The sequence below is a fragment of the Geospiza fortis genome, unplaced genomic scaffold (genome assembly GCF_000277835.1).
Source record: "Geospiza fortis unplaced genomic scaffold, GeoFor_1.0 scaffold138, whole genome shotgun sequence".
In the NCBI taxonomy this organism is placed as follows: Eukaryota; Metazoa; Chordata; class Aves; order Passeriformes; family Thraupidae; genus Geospiza; species Geospiza fortis.
In genome coordinates, this window is record NW_005054307.1 from 10,993,026 (window position 1) to 11,015,030 (window position 22,005).

A 22,005-nucleotide genomic window follows, 5' to 3' on the forward strand; every position below is an offset into this window, starting at 1 on the left:
AAAGGCTGAAATTCTGAGGGGAAAGCCAAATAAATGGGCATGATAAAACTTTTTAATTTTTCCATACCATAGAAATAGATTGGTTTTGTTGTTGTTTGGTTTTGGCTTTTTTTGCTTGTTTGTTTTTTTAATCACCAGGTATTCAATGTAAGGGAAAAAAGTGATTTACAAGGGTGTATGTGCTGCTCCCAGATAACTTTGACCTATGAGAAAATAGCTGTTTTAATTACTCCATTGATTCTTGTTAATATAGTTATTTCTATGCTGCTATAAAAGGTTGGTTGTTACCACAAGCTATTCAATTCTTATCTGTGCTTGTGTGTTGTATTCTATATTATTTTATTTTGGTTTGGGGTGATTTTTTTGCTGCCTATAATGGATTTTTTTCTGGGAAAGGAATGGACTGTGGTCTTTTGACCAGCAACATATCTTATATAGTATTCAGATCCCACAGATTTTTGGACTGAGCAACTGGAGATTACCAAAACATAATGCAAAACAAAAATAATCAGTCCAAGAAATGTCCAAGAGGGCTGTAAATCAGTAAATTTAGTTGGAGCTTCTGTTCTCATTAAAAAACCAAAACCAAAACCAAAACCAGCTTAAAAATAAAGCTGTTCATTAGGAGACATTGTTTTGCTTTATACTAAATCTCTCTGGAGTGATGTTAGGTTACTGTTCTCCAAATTCAGTACTGATAGACACAAACTCAGATTTTGGCAACCTTGTAATTTTGAGGGCAAAAATAGGCAAGATAATATTTTAAATGTCTCTCTTTTTCTTTGTTCAAAGTAGTTTCTAGCATATTTTCCCATATGTTCTTCAGTGTATTTTTTTCTGATAAAATTGATTTTTCTTATATTATATTTGAAGAATATCTTGTAAAAACTGAAACTTCTAAGCTATGGCTTCCATGTGAACGTGTCTTTGGCTTTGGGTTTGCTGACACTGAAGTTGCATTTTATGGTCAAATTGTGCTATATTTCTTATTTTGATTTAATTCCTAGCTGGTGTAGGAGTTTTGGCCAGAATGAGTGTACTATGGAAAGTTGATTTTTTATGCCATAATTCTGAGTAGAGGTATTTATTTTTATATTTGGTTACACTGTGCAATGCTAATGCCAGCATGTTGATTTAAAGAGGGATTATATTACTCTCTGCCAATGACTGTAGCAGAAAAACCATCATTATCTTAAATGTAACCTGATATCCCTAGAAATGACATATAAAAAAGGTCTTACTCCAAAAGGATGAAATTCATAGATATGTAAATTTGTGTTCATGACATTCACACCTGTTGAGACAAAAATTTTCATTATGTCTCTGTTGGCATCACACATTTTATTTTAGGATAACATTATTAAATGCTGGTTTATGGTATGTTTGAAGTATTATACAGTTGCTTGCTTTAAAAATAACAAACAAACAACTGTGATTGAGTGCTAAATATAAATGATAGAGTAACATAACATCACATAACCTAGGTAATGTGCGATATGATCAGTCACAAAGCCATGGATTTTCAAAAGTCACTCCCCTGTATGGTGATAATGGAACGCTTTCATATGAAGTGAAAATCACTGTATGCTAATGGATCTGCAATTACCTAATTTCTGTCATTAATTAAGCCATTGAATGACTTAAGGAAGTAGTTTAATTTTCCAGTGCATCATTTCCAGTGCAGAGGAGGGAGTGGAGAGAAGGATTCTAGACTCTTCTCAAAAGTGCCTACTGATAGAAGGCAATGGGTACAAATTCAAAAACCAAGAAATTTCATGTGAACACAATAAACCACTTTACTGTGAGGATCACCCAGCACAAGTGGTTGTCCAAAGAGGTTGTTGAGGCTCCATCTAATGACATTATCCAAAACCCAACTGCGCATGGTCCCTCCCAACCTGCTGTACTAGAGGTGGCTGAAGCAGTGGGTTGGATTAGAGAGGTCTTCAGAGGTCTCTGCCAACCTCAACTATTATGTGTCGTTCCAGAATTTAGGATGAGCCACAGTAATGAATTCTTGGTGGTACCTTCAATCAGGTTTTATCACATCATTTTGGAGAGGGTGAAAACTACTTTAACCATCAGAAATGCCTCAGTCAGTTTTTTTCTCAGGAGTCTGCTCCTCTGCTGATGGCTCTCTGCTACATGCATTGTCTATAAAAAACAGCAATAGATTTTCATTTATTTAAGGCATTCATGATATATTGTTTGTGGTGAGTAATCAGATCAAACTGACAGTGAAAAACTAAAAGACAAAATAACGAGACAGATATCAATTTGGAAAGATGTTTTTTGCTGTGTCAGTGCACATGGGCTTCTGTATTTCAAAGCTGAAAATTTAGGCATTGAGGTTCTGCAAGTAACCGACGTTAACAGTGATTTTTTTTCTTCTTTTTTGTACTATCCACTTAAAATGTATGGATTGCATTTTATTGTTGTATTGTCACTCTGTTTAGTATTACTTTGAGTATATGTTGAAACTAAACTAAAAGTTTAGTTCTCTTCTCCTGTTCTGCTTCAATGAGAATGCAGTTCCTCAGTCTGTAAAATTCAGTAAGTACCACAATTTGAGGAGATTAATACCTGGACAACAACAACTACTCCTCTGGAAATATGGGCTTGCACAAAGGCAAATATCATGGTGTTCTGATCAGACTGTGTTTAACAATATGTCACATTTTAGTCACGTTTGAAGGAAAAAATGAAACACATTACAATGAATACAGTCAAAACAAATTCTCCTAAATGTCTTTTTGCAGAACTTGAAGCTATAGACTGAAAGGCAATCTAAGGTTATCAGAAGTATTGCATTTAGGGTTATCAGAACTGTTTCAATTACTGTTGGCTGAAATTATGCATACAGTGCCCTGAACTAAAAAATAACTTAGGTAAGTTCATTTTTAGGCTTAGAGTCTAGGGATGGCTGATTCTCAGTACTCTGGATTTGAACCCAATGTTTTATGTGTAAGCTACTAAGTTACACTAATTTTATGAGATGATTTTCACTCACCTTCAGAGATGAGCACGAATTTTTGTAAAACAGATTTGTATATTACATACCCTAAGAGAAATTTCTCAGCACTTTACACAATCAGAGCAGCAGTTTGCCTAAACTCTACCAAAAAAAGGGTAAATGTCTTATAAAGGCTCTAAAGGTTTATTTATTAGGCATATGTGTATAATGGTAATTTTTCTCAGTTTAAAATGTTATTTTCAAAAAAATATCATTATGAGCAGAATAAAGCCTTTTCCCTGTCTACTTTTCAACAGCTCACAGAAACCTTTTTTTACAAAATGTCCACAACAAATATACGAGGGAAACAGTTATGTTGATGCTGAATTGAATTTTCTTCAAGCAAAAACATCCTAATTTTGAAGCTTTGAGCAAGGCAAATGCAGTAGTCTAGAAATATATAATGCAACATTAAAAGAGTGAGACCAAATAGCATCTGTTGGAAGCAGTAAAACCCTGAAGCCATGATGTATAATAGTTAAAAAATTAGAAAGAGCATCCTTTGATTTAATTGCAATATTGATTTAAATGTCTTGTTGGTTTCAGTTGGAGAGAATCCCAGGGAATGCCCTGCTCTCACTGATTTTGTGTGTGGGAATAAGTGCATAGAGTCTCAGTTCATCTGTGACTATAAACCAGACTGTGAAGACCTATCAGATGAAGCTGACTGCAGTAAGTATCTCTGTATGTTAATCTAATCTTCAATTAAAATTATAGCTTTAAATTCTGTAGCATAGTTAAGGTGAGTTCATAAAGATGATTCACTTAGAAGATGATCACAAGCAGGTTGACTTGTCCCCAGTCAAAAGGGCTGATATTTTCACATCCTTAGAGATATTTGCTGCAAAAGTATTCAAGAATGATTTAGCTGCAAAAGTATAACTAACTAGAACCAAAGATGAAATACTCAAAAAAACTCCTGACACCAAGGCCAAAACCAGCTTAGGGATTAAAAACATACTTGAGGATTAAATCAATGAGTTACAATAAAAATGAACTCTGAGAAAAAAAAAAAGTAAGTTTGTTTATTAATGTAAAAAGATGTTGAAAGAAAATATCAATGTTGAATGGAAAAGCTAAGCGAGCAAAACTTATGCACAATAACATTTAGGCATGATTCTGCCATAAAAAGGTGAATACTTAAAAATAAACTTGACTTTCCCGTCAAATGAATTTTGCCTTTGTGATCTGAGTAGTGTGAGTACAGTTTCATTGTTCTTGCTTCTACCTCAGAGCTATGAAAATATTTTACTGTCATTTCTCTATTACAGAACAGTTGGAAAAGAACTGAGTCTGTTTATCTTTGCCTAAGTCCTAACGAATACTAAGACACAATTTGTCTGAAGCGGTTCTTTGCTGAGGCTGATTGAGATGGGAGGACACAGCTCCGTTTGAAAATCTGGATCAAGTTAATGGGCTTTCCAATTCAGGCCTGAAACTCAGAAGCAGTAAAGCATTGTGCCTTTGTTCCTGCTCCATATATTTGTTTATTTACAATTACAGTTTGGACTGGATATTTGGAGTAGGAAGATTAAGTAGTCCATATATGCAGCTCAGTAATCAGTCTAAATGTTAATCTTTGAACTGGAGGGTCAAATTCTGCCATAATGCAGGTATGCTCAAAAGTAAACTTGCTAGATAGATTAAATGAATCCTCACATCAATTCAATGTTCATCCTTTTTGGAAGTAAAAGTATTTCACTGAAATAAGGCAATACTTTGTGATCCTTTGAAAATCAAGGGCCTTTATTCTTGTATAGGGTTGCTACATGCTTGAGTGAACAGGATTACAAAAGTAATGACCCTTTGTTGGATGATGCATATTATAATGTTTTTACCAGGATACAGACTTACATACTTGCTAAAAAGGATGCTAAGATGTCTATATCTCACTATAGGACATTCTAGGAGTCTATATCTCACTATAGAAGATTTAACTTGGAGCTTCTCCCTTTCATAAAATTAAATAGCAGTTCTGAAATATAAAAGCTGAAAATACCGTCACTATTTATGATCTCTACCTCTTGTAGTACTTTGTGTTGAAATGAACTTTGTGAATCAAATCCATGGAAATGAATTTACATTCAATGATAACTTAAAAATACTAGGTTTTTAGAAGTAGACTCCAAGATAGATTTTAAGCAGTTAATCTGTATCTCTTGTATAAAGCTTTAGTACTTTTTCAGGAGTTAGGAAAAGTAAGTGCAGCAAAATACTCTGTAAACTCACCCTTGTAACATTTTCCAGATCTAAGATACACACTAAATTGAATTACTGTCCAAAGTGAACTGTTCAGTAAACATATTCAGAAAACTATGGAGACACTTGATTTATTCTCGAAATATTTTTAGAGAATATAGTAGCTTCATTGGGCGAGGGTGTTGTCCTGTGTTTTCTGGAAAGACTCTTTTCTTAGTCAGAGAATAGATTGGAACATTTCAGGCTATAAATTATCTTGAATCACAGTAAAGCAATTCAGTCTTTGCTATACTGAGCAAAAGCTTTTCCAAGGGAGGAAAGAAATAATTGTTGATATTCACTTCAAAAAAATAGACTGAAATATCTTTTTATTGTTGATGGAAAGGCTGTAGATACATCAAAATGTTTTAATCAGTCTTTAGTCTTGCTGTCTCTACTGAAGTGTAATGCAGAGATACAGCAATCTGGCATTCAGAATACTCAGATAAGCCCCAGGTATAATATTTCCCTGTCTGCTCTATTTTAGTCCCAACAAATGATGCCTTATATTTAGATAAACACACTTTTTCCCTGAGCATATATCTTATGGGAATAAACAACATTAAAGGGCACATAATGCCTCCTAGATATGGAAACCTGATTTTTTAAATGAAAAGACAACAGGAGTTGTTTAATCAGAAAAGAAAGTATAACAGGCACAGAGAAATCTCTTCATAGCCTAACCTGTCCCATCACAAGTGGTTGTGGCCACATTTGTCTGCAGTTTTCTCCTTTGCTCTGAGATCAAGGTCTGAGCTTATTTCACATTCTGTTATAGTTTTATACAAGTGTAATTTCAAAGAAGTAAATGGGCCATAATCTACTCAGCAGCAATTCCTGTATGCAGGATTTACAACAGAACCTGTACAAAATGAACTGCATCCATGTAGGCTGGTGGACTTTTTTTTTTAATAAACTCATGGTAATTACTAACTCTATGTTTCATTCAGTCCAGTCAGGCAATCTCGCAAAATTTTGATTCTTTTTCAGTATGCTACTGGAAGTACTGAGGTGAAAAAACCACACATGAAAGCAGTTTCAATTTTCATGAATTGCAGCCAACTATACAGACATATTTGATTAATAGCAAACCTCAGTGTTGATGAACCAACTAGAGGAGTGCTTGAATTATTGAAATAAAAGCAATTTTTCCAATAAATGGAGCAATTTTCTTCTACTGGCTTCTAAATAGGGTGTATGCATACCCTTAAAAAACCAGCCAGCAGGTGCAGATGGGTCACATGACTTTGTCAACCCAGTAAGTACTGTTCATAAATATTTATTGATAATTGCCTTCTGAATGCACTGCTAATATATTAGGGTAAAAAATGGTCAGGTATTCTATTATGACTAGTGTAAATCCTAAATGGATTTGGACTTTGATTTTGTTAGAGATACACAAGAAAATGTACTTTCTTTTTTTAAATAATGGGTTCCCTTTGTTCTTCCTGTGTGTGAGGTTATTGCTGGAGTTAGGCTTTTATTAGGCTTACATGATGTTTGTAATACACTGCCAACACAGATCTGTGCTTAAGAGAGACACTTCAGTCCTTGCAGTACAGTAACTACATTACAGTGCAAATTCTCCCCCTAGCATACAGGATTTTGATCTAGTGAATAACCTATATTGGATCAAAATTATACATCTTTTAAGATATTTGTCTTATGCATTTAACTAAGGTGACACTTTTTTTTACAGAGAACAAAAGTCCACAGGGTTACAGGGTGTGTGCAGACCTTGGTCATAAGCAGTTTTATGATAATGATATTTTCATAAAGAATGGCTCAGTTTTTCTTTTAGCATCAAAATAGAAAACAGGAAGAAAACAAAACAGATTAAAAGGAGGAAATTAAATCTATCATTTTTATCTATATCCTTTATACACAGACAATGATACATAAATAGTTGTATTTGAATATTGCAGAATATTTCTAGATAAAGAAACATAGTCTAAATCCTCCAACCCATTCTGATCAATCACAGTCAGACCTGTATCTAAAATGCATGGCTGATTGTGATGTTGAATATTTTGTAACATTTTTCTGAAGTCTCCTCACAGGTGTTCACAGTCACACTCAGCAATTGTGTAGCTGTCTCTGCTTTATAACTAAGGAAAATATGTTTTGGAACCAACAGAAGAGATTGTGGTGCTATTTGATTAATCTGTACCACACCATTTAAATCATTTTGTTGATTAATTACTTTTCCAAAGTAACCTGAAGCAGCAGAGTTAGAAGAGAGCAGTTTAACTCAGACCTCCAGAATTTAGTCAGAGTATCCTAATCACTAGAACATATCCCTCATCATAAAGCTGCCATCAGACATAATATTCACAAGGCCAACATATGCTTATGAAAAATGCCACTGTGCAAGGGCAGTAGAGTTTTGGCTAATTGTCTAGAAATCATTCTTTCCATTTGCCTTGGATAAGAACTAAATTTGGTGAAGTCATTGGTTTGTCATGGGCATTCATCTGTAATAAAGTTGATACCTGCTCTTAAAGTGAAGAATGAGTTTTTCCTTTCCTCATTAACTATCACATATTATTTATGTCCCTGTATGAAATTCAGGGAATCACAGTGTTAACCATACAGAGTCCTTTTCATTTCCATTTTTAGTGTACACACTGTAGCACCTTTATGTAGAACTGAGATGATAATTGACTTTTTGCTGTATTTTCAGGTTACTACACAAGTATTCCTGGAAGCTGTAACTTTGAAACACAAGATCAGGAGTGGACAACTGTATGTGGATTAACACAAGACACTACTGATGATTTTGACTGGAATATTAGCAAAAGTGCTGTCACAGGGCAAACACATCCTCATACTGACCACACGCCAGGTATTGCCATATGTACTACATCACTTCTGGGAAAACTAAATATTCACAGAATTTTAAATAAAACCTACAAAAAATGTAGATCAGTGCCAAGATAGCAGCACATCTCAGTGTGATCAGTTTATACATGGGAATGGTTCAAAGCTGTGCCAAGAAAGGCTCAGACTGGACATAAGGAAGCATTTCTTTACCAGTGGGGAGGCCAAACACTGGAACAGGCTTCCTAGAGGTGTTGAGTGCCCCCAGCCTTTCAGTGTTTTGGAGGCTTTTGGACAATGCCCTTAACAAAATGCTTTATCTTGGGCAGCTCTGAACTGATAAGCCAGCTGGACTAGATAATCATTTTAGGTCTCATCCAACTGAAATGATACTATTCCTTTCTATTCAACTCCAATAACAAATTTCAGATACATAATGTCAGCTTCTGACATTAAAAGATGAATTCTCTGATGAAATCAAATTGGCTATAGTAATACTCTTCTCCTTGTCAATATTTTAAATAATCTAATTTCCTGATGTGTGATCCCACCCTAATGAATTTTATAAAAAGATGCAACCATGTGCAGGATGAGGAGCAAAGTGTGGGGCTGTGTGTGAAATGCCTGAGGCTCCTGCCTTGATTTAACTTACCTCCCTGACATTGCTTGCTAGAAATGTTATTATAGAAGCTCTTCCCAAGATATTTCTGACAAACTGCTACCATGATGCCTGCTGATTGTCAGGAGAATGAAATAAATTGATAGTCAATTATAGTAATCTGTGTAATGTAATGTGCATAATTATATATTGTATTACATAAATATTAAATAAATATTTAAATAATAAATATTACATGCATATTTAAATAAATATTCTTTATATTATACAATATATCTGGGTGGGACATTAATTTCCATCACAAATGTACCAATCTCTATTTGAGAAGTAGTTAACTTTGTTTTCAGAAGCCTTGATAGTTAGAATCCCTATCTTAATTTCCATCTAATCAGCAAGGTATAGTTAATACCCAATTCAGAAGTATCAATATTTTTACAGTTTTTCTCTTGGGTTTGTGAGCAGCATCATCTCCAGGTTTTGACTCTTTTTTATTTTATTTTATCTTTTCAAAATCAATAGAGACACCTTATCATGGGTAGCTGTAGCCAACTTCTGTCCAACTTGTTTATCCTCCCTTTTTCTTTATTCTGCACCTGCTGCAAGAACTGCTCACCTGATCATGAGGGAACTGCTTATCTACCACAAATCACAGCTTCTGCAGACATTCCTACCACTTTATGTCGCAGGCTGTAAATCTGGAATTTACATTCCTCTTGGAAAGGGACAGAACAGACAAGGTAGAGGTAGAAACTGCTGCAGCTGTTCCAGGCAAGCTGTTTCTTGCAAATAAGTAGTTTGACTTGCTTCCTTGCTGTTACTTTGATGCAATGCGATAAGAAAACAACAACTAGCCCCTGGCTTTTTAAGGAGATTTTGTGTGTTTTTCTATTTCAGTTTCTCTCATTTAATTAGTTCTTTGTTTCTGTGAAATTACCCAGGAATTGTAAGAAAAACACAGTTAATAAGCAAAAGGAAAACAAAATTAGAGCAAAGTGTTTACAAAATTATCCAGATTTGTAATTTACTTTTAAATTACCCAGGCAAGATATATTCACATTAGCTACAGAGGAACTACTTGTCAGAATTGCCAACAGCCTGTAATACTTAGAAATATCCATCAGTCCATCAGGTTTAGGCTGGATATTAGGAAAAGATTCTTCACCTAGAGTGTGATTGGGCACTGGAACAGCTCCCCAAGGAAGTCACAGCACCAAACCTGACAGAGCTCAGGACACATTTGGACAATGCTCTCAGGCACATGGTGTGACACTTGGGGTGTCCTCTACAGGGCCAGGAGCTGGACTTTGATGATCCTTGTGCATCTCTTCCAAGCCAGGTTATTCTATTATTCTGTTTAGCACAAGGGACATCTAGGACAAGTAACATTTTTTTATACTGAAAGAGGAGAGACTTAGATTAGAAATTAGGAAATTAGAAAGAAATTCTTTACTCAGAAGGCAGTGAGACACTGGAAAAAATTTGTGTGGAAGCTGTGGATGCCCCATCCTTAGAAGTGTTCAAGGCTAGCCTGGATGTGTTCTGAGAAGCCTGATGCAGGGGTGGCATCCCTGCCCATGGCATGGGGTTGGAACTAGATGATTTTTAAGGGCCCTTCCAACCCAAGCTATTCTGAAATTCTGTGAAACACACAAAGCATTAGCAAGGAAGATTGCCATACAAGTATGGTATGGTATAAATGTATGTGGCAAAAAGAAAAAAAATGAGTAGCATCTGAGTTTATAAAAATGCTTATAAACTAAAGCAAAGCATAAAATAGTATTGAAAAGCTCTACATGTTTGTTTATCTTTTTTTTTTTTTTTTAAGGTAAAGGACAGAGATTTTTGTATGTCAACTCATCTGCCCAGAAGGAAGGAAACAGAGCAAGGATAACTACCACCAAATTCTTCCCACCCAGTCTTGGGGTCTGCAGAGTTCGCTTCTGGTTCTGGATGTTTCCCTCTAGGCAAACAGGAGTCTTAAAGGTAAAAGTCCTTCTACTACATTATGGCATAATAATACTTGCTTTAGTACTATTTGCATTTTTGTGTCTAGGATTAGCAAAATCTCAGGAATTTATATTAACAAAACTTCATCACAACTTACTGCCATTACACAAATCTCCTGACAAGATCAAGTCACAGTTCTGCTTTAGTTTTCATTCCACTTGAAGTCCTTTCACTACATGTGTAAGAATTAACACTGTACATTTGACTAGCATACTAAAACCCACCCAGTAACAGCACAGTTCTCTGCAGAATTCCCTCTAACATAAAATAGAGGCAATTTCTAATGTTTAGTGGTTAAAATTATATGTTTTAAAAATATTAATGCAACTGTGTGTGAAAGGTATTTTTTAAAAACAATTGAAAATAATGTATATAACTATATTAACAATTATAGCCCAAGTTTTCATGAAACTGCCATCTTGCTGTTCCCCAAGCATCCTAAACAAGTACAACACTTTTCATAGTTAAGTAATCCAGTAACAGTCCAAGCAGGGATGTGACCCCTTGGCAAACAGCTCACTTCATCTGACTCACTGTATAAATATGCTGCACAGATCCTTTTTAAGAGACCTGAGAAAGACTCCTGTCTGTGGGGTTCGTTAAATTTTGAAAATACAGGTAATTTTAATTTTTTTAGTCAGTACAGAATATACGTTAGTCTATGTTAAAAGTGAACAAGAATATTTTTGTAGTCTTGGACATTGAATTAAGTCAGGAAGTTTTTACCACAGTTTTCTCCACTGGAAAATATAACCATAGCACTGTTCCATGGGATTGTAGTGCAATTAGGCTGGAAGGGCCTCAGGTGGTCTCTCACCAAAGCCCCTGCTCCAAGCAGAGTCAGCTACAAGATGATGCTGGGTGGCTCAGGAATTTACCCAGTCTTGAAAATGTCCATGAAAGGAGACTACTCAGCCTCTAGGTGCAATTTGTGCCACGGGTAAACTTTCCTAAACTATCTTCTCCTTACATCCAGCTCAAGGATATTGTTATCCTTCATTCCACCTTTTTTTCTTTTTTTTTTTTTTTTTATTTTAGTTATTTTTTTTCAGGAGGGGATTTGCATATAAATCTTATCTCTAGCACCTAACTTATTACTCTGAGTATTGCTGTAAATTTACTTATTGATAAAAAAAGCTGTATTTCATGAAATTTGTATAAACAGCAGTAAAAAGCAAACATAAATTCATTTTTTGACCTGTTGATAGCTGAAACACTGTGAGATTATCTGTGATTAACTATCTGTTTAAATTCAAGTATCCTGGACCTTACAGCATGTAAGATTGATGATGAGATCCCTTGAAGAAGCTTTTGAATGTTTTCAAGCATCACAGAACACTTAGCATTTGTGAATGAGTAGATGTGTGTGGCCTATGTGTGAGTTAGCAGGCAGACAGCCAGAGCCTGCTTTTTAATTGGACTTTTTCTTTTTAAGAAGACTAGTTTAATTTCCTCTAATTGCCTCAATTTCATAAAGAATTGTCTTATTCCCACACGCAAATGAAGTTCCCTGTTTATGGTTTTGCTACATGTACTCTTACATAGAAACATATTCACAGCAGATTGAGGCACTCAGCAAGCCATATCACCTCATCACAGAATCAATTTACCTCTGTGGACATTTTGCTCTATTCTATCAAACTAATAAGCTATTCAGTATCAACTGTTGCTGTTATTAAATCAAGAATATAAATTAACTGTACCTGTTCAAGTGAAAAAGGAAAAAGCCTAAAAAGAACAAAAAAGAAAAGCAATAAAATCAACAGTCCAAAACTTCTGAAACAACAGCTCTGTGAAGATTTTTTTTTTCAGCTTGCACTGGAGGTGAAAGAAGTAAAACTGTAATAGGAAGTTTGAATAATGTGCTGATATAGTTCTTATCTGAAAGACAGCTATCTGGTCGAATGTGAATTAAAAAAAAATCACTGCAGATATAGGACATACTAAGATGTGTGATTAAAATGGCATACAAGGAATCAGTAAAAGAAAGATTAAAATGAACATTGTAATGGTATAGGAAATAGATGTGGTAGAACCACACAAAATAGTGGAAAGTTACAGGAACAATCCTATTCTTACTCAGAAAAGGAACTAGTCACTGAGGAAAAGAGAAAAGGAACTTGAAATGCTTCTGTTCTGTATTCACAATGCACATTTCAATTGCACATTTCCATTGTCATAAACTCTGTAATTTGTTCATAAGGAAACCAAAAGTCTGGGCTATTATTATTATTTTTAGAAAAGACACAATGTTTACAGCAACTCTTGCATTAACATAGAATGGATGCTATTTAAAAGAAATCTGAATACTCCTGCTTCAGGACTTCAATCCATCATTAATCACCAGGAGAAGAAAATTGCTTTGTAGTGATTAAGAACAAACCCACTAGCTTTCCTTAGAAGCATTTGGTAAGAGTCTTTGAAAGGGGAGTTACCCAGCACTAAATACAAGCCTGGTCTAATATATCAATCAATATCTTCTGGACAAAATTGTTTCTTAATACAAACAAATGTTGCTGCATTATGCTGCAAATGTAAATTTAAAAAACCTCACATTTCTCTTTGCATTCTTATGACTACTTTGTTGAATTTAATAGTGTAGGAGAGCAGTTTCAGCAAAAAATGAATGTGGTTTTCACATCTGTTTCTTCCCAATGGAAATTCTATTGATGATCTGTCAGTTAGACTGAAAACACTCAGTGTTTATTATGCTTCTCTGCCCATTTACCTTAGGAGTCTGCCATACTCATACAGTGGAGAATTAAAACTGAAATTAATGCCTGATGTGATGGTATAGCTAATATATCAGTTTTCTGCCTTCGTATTTGTTGATAGTACAAGAACAATTTATAATAAATTTTGGTATGATACAGGTCACTTTTACTCAAAAACCTAAATATTGTATTACTTTAAACTAATGTTTAGGCAAAGCTTTTATTACTTCAGACAGAGGTTTAGAGGAATAAAGAGAAAAGAGGTAAGTAATTTTTTAAGTGCTTCTCTATTGGGACAATGAAAAATGATACAATTTTGTAATCTGATTTGTGGACTTAGAAACAATTTCAGTCTGTTTCTGGTTAGACTTCAATCCAAGGAAGACATGTGATGATGACTGCTGAGGAACATGGAGAGTTCAAAAGCATGATCTTAAAGATGTAGATCAGAAAACCTAGCATCATTATTCACTGGAGTCAATGGAAATTTTCCTCAGCTGACACAAGTCTCTGGTGCTTAATGAAGTGAAAATACAGGTTCTCTTTTTCAAGATTTTCCTGTTTCCTCAGCTGGCAATTAAAGACTCTAAGTTGTCAGTGGTGGGAGAATACATCTCTTATTATGCACCCTTCAGACCTGCATTGGTTTCTTATTTATTAGGCAATTCAGGTGGAATGTAGTACCTTTCAGCATTCCAACTGCTAGATTCAGGCAAGATAATAAATCATATTGTAAAGTCAGGGTGAGGGTACAGGATAGCCATGAGATGTAACTGCTGATTAACAAGTAGAAAATAGTTTATATTTTATGACCTTAAAAAGTACTTTCCATATTCTCAAAATGAAATAGAAGCTGAAAAATAATTCAGAAGTTTTTAACACACAGGATATTCTGTGGAGAATTAGAACTAAGTCATGACTTTAAGGTGGTAAATAGGATTTTCTAAAGAATGTTGTTCTCTGCAGATCAGCTAGATCAGTATTAGGCTGCAGAACAATCTTCTCAGACTTATAAATACGGAGTTGTTCAATGGGATTTTGCTGCAACATGTTGTTTGGTTGTTTTGAGGGTTTTGTGGTTTTGGTTTTTTGCGATTTTTTTTTATTTGGTTGGTTTTTGTTTGGGGGTTGCTTTTCTTCCCTTACATACCATACAGTGGGATTCATCTTGCCAGCTTTTTTCTCCTGCACATCTTGTTTTCACCACCAGGCTAGCTTGTACACTTTAGATAGGGTGCTGTGCAGGAAGGTGGTGCTGGAGGTATTAAGCACCACAGAGTTGTGCCCTTCCTTTCATGTGCTGCATGTGTTTACACAGGCCAGCAAAAGTCTTGTATACACTTGATGTACTTCCTGATCCAGAAGATGCTCAAACACTGAGTGGCATGGGTAGCCCCAGGAGGGAAGATATTATTATGTTTCTTCACTTTCACTGGGCACAACCTCAGAGAAAATAAGACCTGTATCCCCTGCTAGAGGAACAGACTCCTTGGGCTTTCCATTTTTCTGAACACTCCTTTAATCTCATTTGACTTAGCATGCATTTTCAGTTATGTGTTATTCTTTTAGAAATTTCATCTAACTTTTTTTAGGAGGCATTTAAGAACACAAACCCTTTCCTGGCATAGTTGTGGATAGAAAAAGGTTTGGAGAACTCAGGTATTCAGGAGTACTTTGGCAAGTAGGGAAATTGAAGTATTACCCCAGGAAGGTACATGACAAATGAAACAGAACTGTTCTCAGCTCAACTAAGATTTCCAATGTACCAGTTTAGAGATTTACACTAAATGATATCAGTTTCCTCAATTACCTATGTGATTGTTATACACCAGGTTTAAACTTTAGTCTAATTGAGGACAGAGTTATAGAAATTGCCATAACATGTTAATTAATCCATTAGTAAATACATATCTGCATACCCTTACTCTATGGTAAATGTAAGTTAAATCTCAAAGGAAGGAAAGACAAGGCATGTAAGATGACTTTGCATCCATGTGAGCAGGAGCTGATGTCATCAAAATGTCACATTTAGGACCCAGTTTGACCTGCTGCCATTCCAGACCCACTGGCCAGTGAACACACAGCAGGATTCCTGACTGGTTTATTTTTGGTACTGAGCTTGAGCTGCAGGGTGGATCTGAATGTGCACAGAATGGGTCCTTCCTGCACCTGAGACCAGACTTTGTAGGGACACAATAAATCTCTCTGTACATAGACAGACCTGTTCAAACAATTATTGTGCCTTGAAACTTTTAGTATGAGAAAATTCTCTACTAACCTGACCAAAAGAATTGGAAAAAAAATCTGGCTTTAAACAATGGGACAATCTTTAAGTATCCTGTAAGAAAGATGCTAGTATTGTCTTCAAATGTTTTGGATTCTTCCCACTTCCCCAATAGCTATTTGTGCAGCAGTACATCTCAACAATGAGATATACTGAAAGGGATATTACCTCAATATTTACCTTCCAGAAGTAAATATCACTGCTTATAGCTAAAGCCATGCCAACATTGTTATATGCTGTAAAATTCCTGATCATCAAGGTTGTCATATTTTCCAAATCATCAAGATTGTCAGGAATCCTGCTGTGTTGGTGAAATAGTAAATGGTTCCAGAGACACACACAGGAGTTTAACATTGTCCTAACCTCCCATGAAGGGTTTCTCTAATCAAATTTCAACTTATAAAGACCCCAGAGCCCAGTAACGTGAAAAACTGTTACACACAGTTTTTAATTTTATTTTATGGGTTGAACCATCTATTTCTTCTCAACACCTGTCTTTTTAGCCCTGCAAGAGGTGTGCTTTTAGGAGGACAGTGACAAGATATTGCTGTTACACAGTCCTGTAACCAAAGATCAAGCTTGACAAAATTTGGTCCTGATTTGAGTTACTCTATGTCAGTAATCTTTCTTGCTCCCTTACTCCAAAATTAAAATAACTTGCAAGAGTTTTCAGGCATCATAGATATTTTAATCAATACACCAAGTTCTACAAATTATGTGGGATTTAGGGTCCCATTTGGGTTTTTAGCTTATTTGTCCCACCAGGTGGACTGGGAGAATCAAACTTACTGAATTATACAGATAATTAGCATGGGTTCAAGTTCATAACTTTCTTGGGCCTTAGGGTTTCTGTTCCCTTATTAAACTGCGGCATTCAGTTGGCATCATGAACCTAAATGTCACTGGAAAATCAGTTTAAGAAAACTATGTTTCTGAAAGTGATGAGAAGAGGATGGATATTGATAATAATATTCAGGCCCTTAAAGAAATAGTTATCATCTGGAATGGTGAGAATATGCTTACTTTCTTTTCTCCAGTTCTTTTTCATTTTTTTAACTGGTCAGATTGTATAAGGATTTTATAACACCTGAGTGGGAAAAGCAAATACCTCTGCATTTTCCACTTTCATGTTCTTGGCATAAATTCGCTAGTTGTTGGTTAATTGGGACTTCATTCATTGCTATACTTATTGCTTTCAGTATTTAAATATTTATGTACTTTTATTAATATCTTTGCTAAATATGTTTAAAATAACTTTCTGTGACTGTCTCAAACTCCATACTATAAATTGCTAGTACCAGATGACAGGCTTAAATCCCTAGTTGCTGAGTCTTTTATTCATACCTCTAAAATCTTCACTCAGTCTAACCATAAGGAGGTCACCATTTAGAGATTAAATGATAGCTCAACATCCTACTCAGTCTTTCTTCAATTTCTAAATGAATTTGGGGTTAAGTCTTTACTCATTATCTTCTGTATGTCAGGCTGAGATTCTTCGTAGATTTTGCAATTAGTGAATGGGTTAGTTGTTTTTTTTTTTTTTTTTTCTTTTTTTTTTTTTTCTTTTCACAGTAGCTTTATGTTTGAAGCTGAACTAGCATTAGCAAAACTATTCGGTAAAACTTGGTCATCACCAATATGAGGTGGATCTGAACCATATCAAGGAGGGTCAGTAATGCCCAAACAGGGAGGTGCACTGCTGCACTTGGGCTGTGCTACCCTCCCAAGCTGCACTCCTGTTCCTTAATGCTGATTGATTTCTGTCATCAATAGGTCTACACAGTTGAAGAACATGGAATGGACATCCTTATGTGGTCTTCTAGTAGAAATGAAGAAAACAAATGGATGTATGGAAGTGTAGTTCTCTCCAGTAACAGCCTTTTCAGAGTTGCCTTTGAAGCTGAAGTGGGGTGGAGTCAACCCACAGAATTTGCTCTTGATGATATTTCTTTCACCCCAGAATGCATTGATGGAGGTATGCTATTACACAACTATATATCATACATGTTCTCTTTTCAGAGGGCAAGGAAAATTGTGGCATTTTGTATTTCAATGTATTTCTCAGTCACAAAATCTGACATATTTTCTTTTTCTCATGGTTTATAGACAACAGTTTTGTGTTTTGGCTAGAAGTTGAACATACAAATAATTATAGCAATCCATAATATTACTGGCATTGAGGAGCTGAACCACAGATGAGAGGAATCTACTGCCATTCCATTATATTGGTTTTCTCCTGTATGAAAAAAGTCAGAGAAGACATTAGTTTGGGATCAAAGACTTTTATGAGTATCAAAGTAGTTCACAATTATTTTCAAAGAAAGTTGTTAGGTTTTTTATCTTTGAGCTCTTCACAAAATACCAATGTGTACCACATTTCCCTCGCTAATATTTTCTTCAAGTATTTACAATCTCACTTCTGCTACACAAGTATTTGATCTATGTAGAAATATAATTCTCATGTCTTAAAATGTCCTGGTTTTTTTCTGTGAGAAAAGCAGTGGTTTACTCTGAAAACAAAATGTTGCATATGATACCATATCAGAAGAAAATCATATACATGCAAATACAGATTATGATAGAAATATCAGCAGAACTTAATGAATAAGGGACAACTAGGAATTATTATTGTTAAATAAATGCCAATATGAAGGTTAGAAAAATCTTCTTTGATGACCTTTCTTTTTATTAATACAGCTCTTGCTGTTTAGATAGGACAGCCTGTGTATGACCTGGTTTTCATGCTGTTCAAGAAACTATTTCTATTATTATTTTCATTGTGATAAGCACCTTCTGAAGGAATTAAACACATGCTGATTAAAGCTTCAAGTGAAATAATATGTTCACATAGGTGACATTTGTTCAGTCTTGAGCTCAATGAGAGTTTTGTTTATTTTCTCTAAATAGGCTCAGGCAAATAATATTTTGGAATGTAATTCAATGAGCTGCAGACTATGTGCATAAACAGGCATTTGTTCTACCCATATTATGTTAATCACCTTTTTTAGCCATATCTTAAGGATTACACAGGCAGTTTCATGCATAGTATAGCATAACAGGAAATTTTTCAAATTATATATTTTAAGTACCTGTAATTCTGAAATAATCATAACTACAGAAATAAATTAATTTTAATAGAGCAACATTTTCTTACTGCATTATTTTTCTCCAGAGATTTTCCAGTTGTAGAATACTTCGAACTATCTAACTTGTATCACAATCTGTTGCTCTTACAAATGTGATATATCATAAATTTGGCCTGAAGAAAATTTGTTGGAGTTATATTGGTTACTTACAGTTTTTCGAATAAGTCAAAAACTCATGCCTTATCTACATGCATAAATTGCAGATTGATAGAAAATCTTCTCTCCAGACAAAAAACTATATCTAGATGCTATTACTTAAGACTGGCTTCATACTGTCCTTGGAAGAGTCCTGTCATAATAATCCTTGCTTGCATGGTAGAGCTTGTGAAGAGGCAAGAGAATTACATAAAATCCATGTAATACAATAAACCACAGCAATTTAGGAAAAAAAAGAACTTATCGCTGAATTTTTAATACTGCTCCTGACAAAGAGCTACTGAGGAGGAGGTACTGTTTTTTACTAACTGTTGTTGCTAGAGAGATGCTTAAATATTCAGATGGTAAAATTTGAAGATATTACCTTCCAATAGTATAAAAGCACTGTCCTGTAGATATTTGAGCAAGAACATTTTCCTGTAACAGAATCAGTGGGAAAGTTTACCTAATCCACTGTCAGTCCTGCTTTGATCGTGGCTCATTATGTTTATTCAAGACCTAGCTCAAAGAAACGTGTATTACCTGCAGTGCAGGTTTTGTGTAGTGTTCTTCCTTTCAGAAGATAGTTATACTACTGCAGATCTTTTTTCCTCTCTCTGTATTATTATATTTCAGCTTGCCTTTAATTACTTTGAGTTTCCAGAGGCAACATGTTCTAAATGGAAGCAATCACAATTTAGCAGGTTGGGAGCTCTAAGTAATAAAGCATTGCCAGCAGCTCTAATTCAGTTGTGGTTTTTATGTTTTTAAGTAGTCAGTCCATATTAGCCATGACAGTTCCTAGATATCCAGAAATATTTCTGAACATTTAGGCAAGGTGTTGTCAAGGTAATGCTAGGTCAAGCTAGGACCACTGCAGAAGTAGCTTTCAGCTGATGCTAATGCAGAGGGAGCTGCACTGGATCTAGTTCAGAATTACCAGCTAAATGAGATCTATTTGTACCACTTTTCAAGGTTCATAACTTTCTGCTGATGAAGTTGTGTGAAGATCTTATTTTACATCCTAGGGACCAAAGAACTTAATTGTTAATTAGTTGTAACTATCTTCTTCAAATTTGTAAATAACAGTTTGATTCAAAAAAACACAAAACTTTACTATGTCTTAATTTTTTCAAAATATAAGTTACAAAACATTTTTATTTCTTGTTTCAGATGGAACAAAAATTTCAAAGTATTGAATTGGATTTTATGTTCATTTTCTTTCTCATAATATTTTCTAGTTGAGCTGAAATAGGAGGCATTACAGAAATTCTAAAAATTATTGATACACCTAATTTAAATCATAGCATTAACCCAAAGATGCCTAATAACCAAACTTTATTCTGTTTATAAAAATCAGAATACTATATTTTCCCACTCATTCGTTACTGGGGAAATAAACCACATGGACAAATTTGGTGTAATTCAGTTAAATGGCACTTCTACATATTGGAGCAGGATTCTCGAGAAACAAATAAATAGTAAATATATTTTGTTATGTCTTCCAGTGAAAGATCACCCAAGCGAAATATTTGTGCTTGTGGAGATCTAGTGGAAGAAGGCAAATCTCAGTACAGAGTCAGCGCTGAACGATGCTCCAGCTCCTTTATGCAGTCAAGTTACCTGCTAGGCCCTATTTAGCTGCAACTCTTTGGGAATTCATACCTCTAAATTGTACTGCTTTAACTAATTGCTGAAGTAATTTTGGTTTATTCAAAAAGAATAGTGTTGACACTTTGAAATGAATATTTGGGATGAATTTTGGGTATAAAGATGAGTGCAAATATCATGTGGTTCCTGAGGCTCCAGTGTATTTGAGAAAACAGTATTTGCTTTTTTACCATCAGTCATGCTTATCACCAGTTCAGTATTAATATTGCTCACTGAAATAATTAATTTGAATAAAATTAATCTGGATGTGCTTCTGTGTCTATTCTTCTTCTTCACCTTTCGTTATCATTCTCTCTTTTTTAATTACTCTTTTTAGTCTATGTTTGCTGCATAGTTTATTTCCTGTAGCTGTTCACAGTATCTGAAGTATTTTCTTTCTTTTCTTCTGTTTTGTGAACCACTTTTTATCAACTTTGATAATTTTATTTTGAAATCCTTTTAACTTCTGTGATTTTTTTTCATATATTCCCTTTTTTATAAAATATTTTTCAAAAAATGTCACATTAACCTATAAATTTAGCACATGAGAAAGGCCTGTCATTGTTACAAATTTCCCACCACATCCCTCTGCAGCTTTCCTTTCACCTGAAAGATTTGTTTCCAGTAGAACATATTATTATGTGAGGATACACTGGAGATAAAAGGGCAATTCAAATAGTGCAAAACATTCAGCACAGACAGGACATGGCGTCTCTAACACTGTGTCATCTGACTGTGGTGGAATTGTGAATATAGGAACTGCAATTTCCCAGATGCAATGGGTCAGGGCTTTTTTCTGATGTAGTCATAATTCTTGACTTCACCACACAGGTTACCAACAAAAGGGTCAGATTTACTTCTTAGGACCTGAAGTACAGTAAAATTTTCAGTGATTGTTGGCAGCTTTCACTTATGTGAAACATTTGCTTTGAGATATCATCATTCCGCCCAGTCTCGCCATTGCTGTGTAGCAAAGCACGAACTAAACCTTCTGTAAAGGTTGTGTATAATCCTTATACTGAGCAAGCTTTCACTTGCTGTGAAAAAACAAATAGAAGAAACAAATCAGAATCTGTGAATTATAAGACAGGTTTTAGCTTTACATTCAAGCCCAAGGATATTTTTAAAAATGTATACAAAGGCATCCCAGTACCCCCAGGAATTGAATTTTCAATTTATTTGAACCATCATAAGACAATCATGAGATATAGCACCATCCATCCATTTAGATCATCTTTCCTTAGTTTTCTAGAAGAAATGATATTCCAAAAACTGTGTGACAAAGGAAATTATATTCAATCAAATTTAGGATAGATGTACTCAGAATTTCTGGTCAGCTACAGCAAGAAAAAGTGCATCTAGAAATATAAACTGTCTCA

The 22,005-nt window shown here is 34.9% G+C and overlaps 1 protein-coding gene across 1 annotated transcript in view; it reads left to right on the top strand.

Moving 5' to 3' along the window:
• MALRD1 (MAM and LDL receptor class A domain containing 1) overlaps nucleotides 1–22,005 on the top strand; it is a 271,411-nt gene that overhangs the window by 189,077 nt on the left and 60,329 nt on the right. The window contains exons 30-33 of the mRNA XM_014312109.1: nucleotides 3,560–3,685; nucleotides 7,935–8,096; nucleotides 10,516–10,673; nucleotides 17,469–17,670. Of these exons, the coding sequence (XP_014167584.1) occupies nucleotides 3,560–3,685; nucleotides 7,935–8,096; nucleotides 10,516–10,673; nucleotides 17,469–17,670 (648 nt within the window). The remainder of the gene's footprint in view (nucleotides 1–3,559; nucleotides 3,686–7,934; nucleotides 8,097–10,515; nucleotides 10,674–17,468; nucleotides 17,671–22,005) is intronic.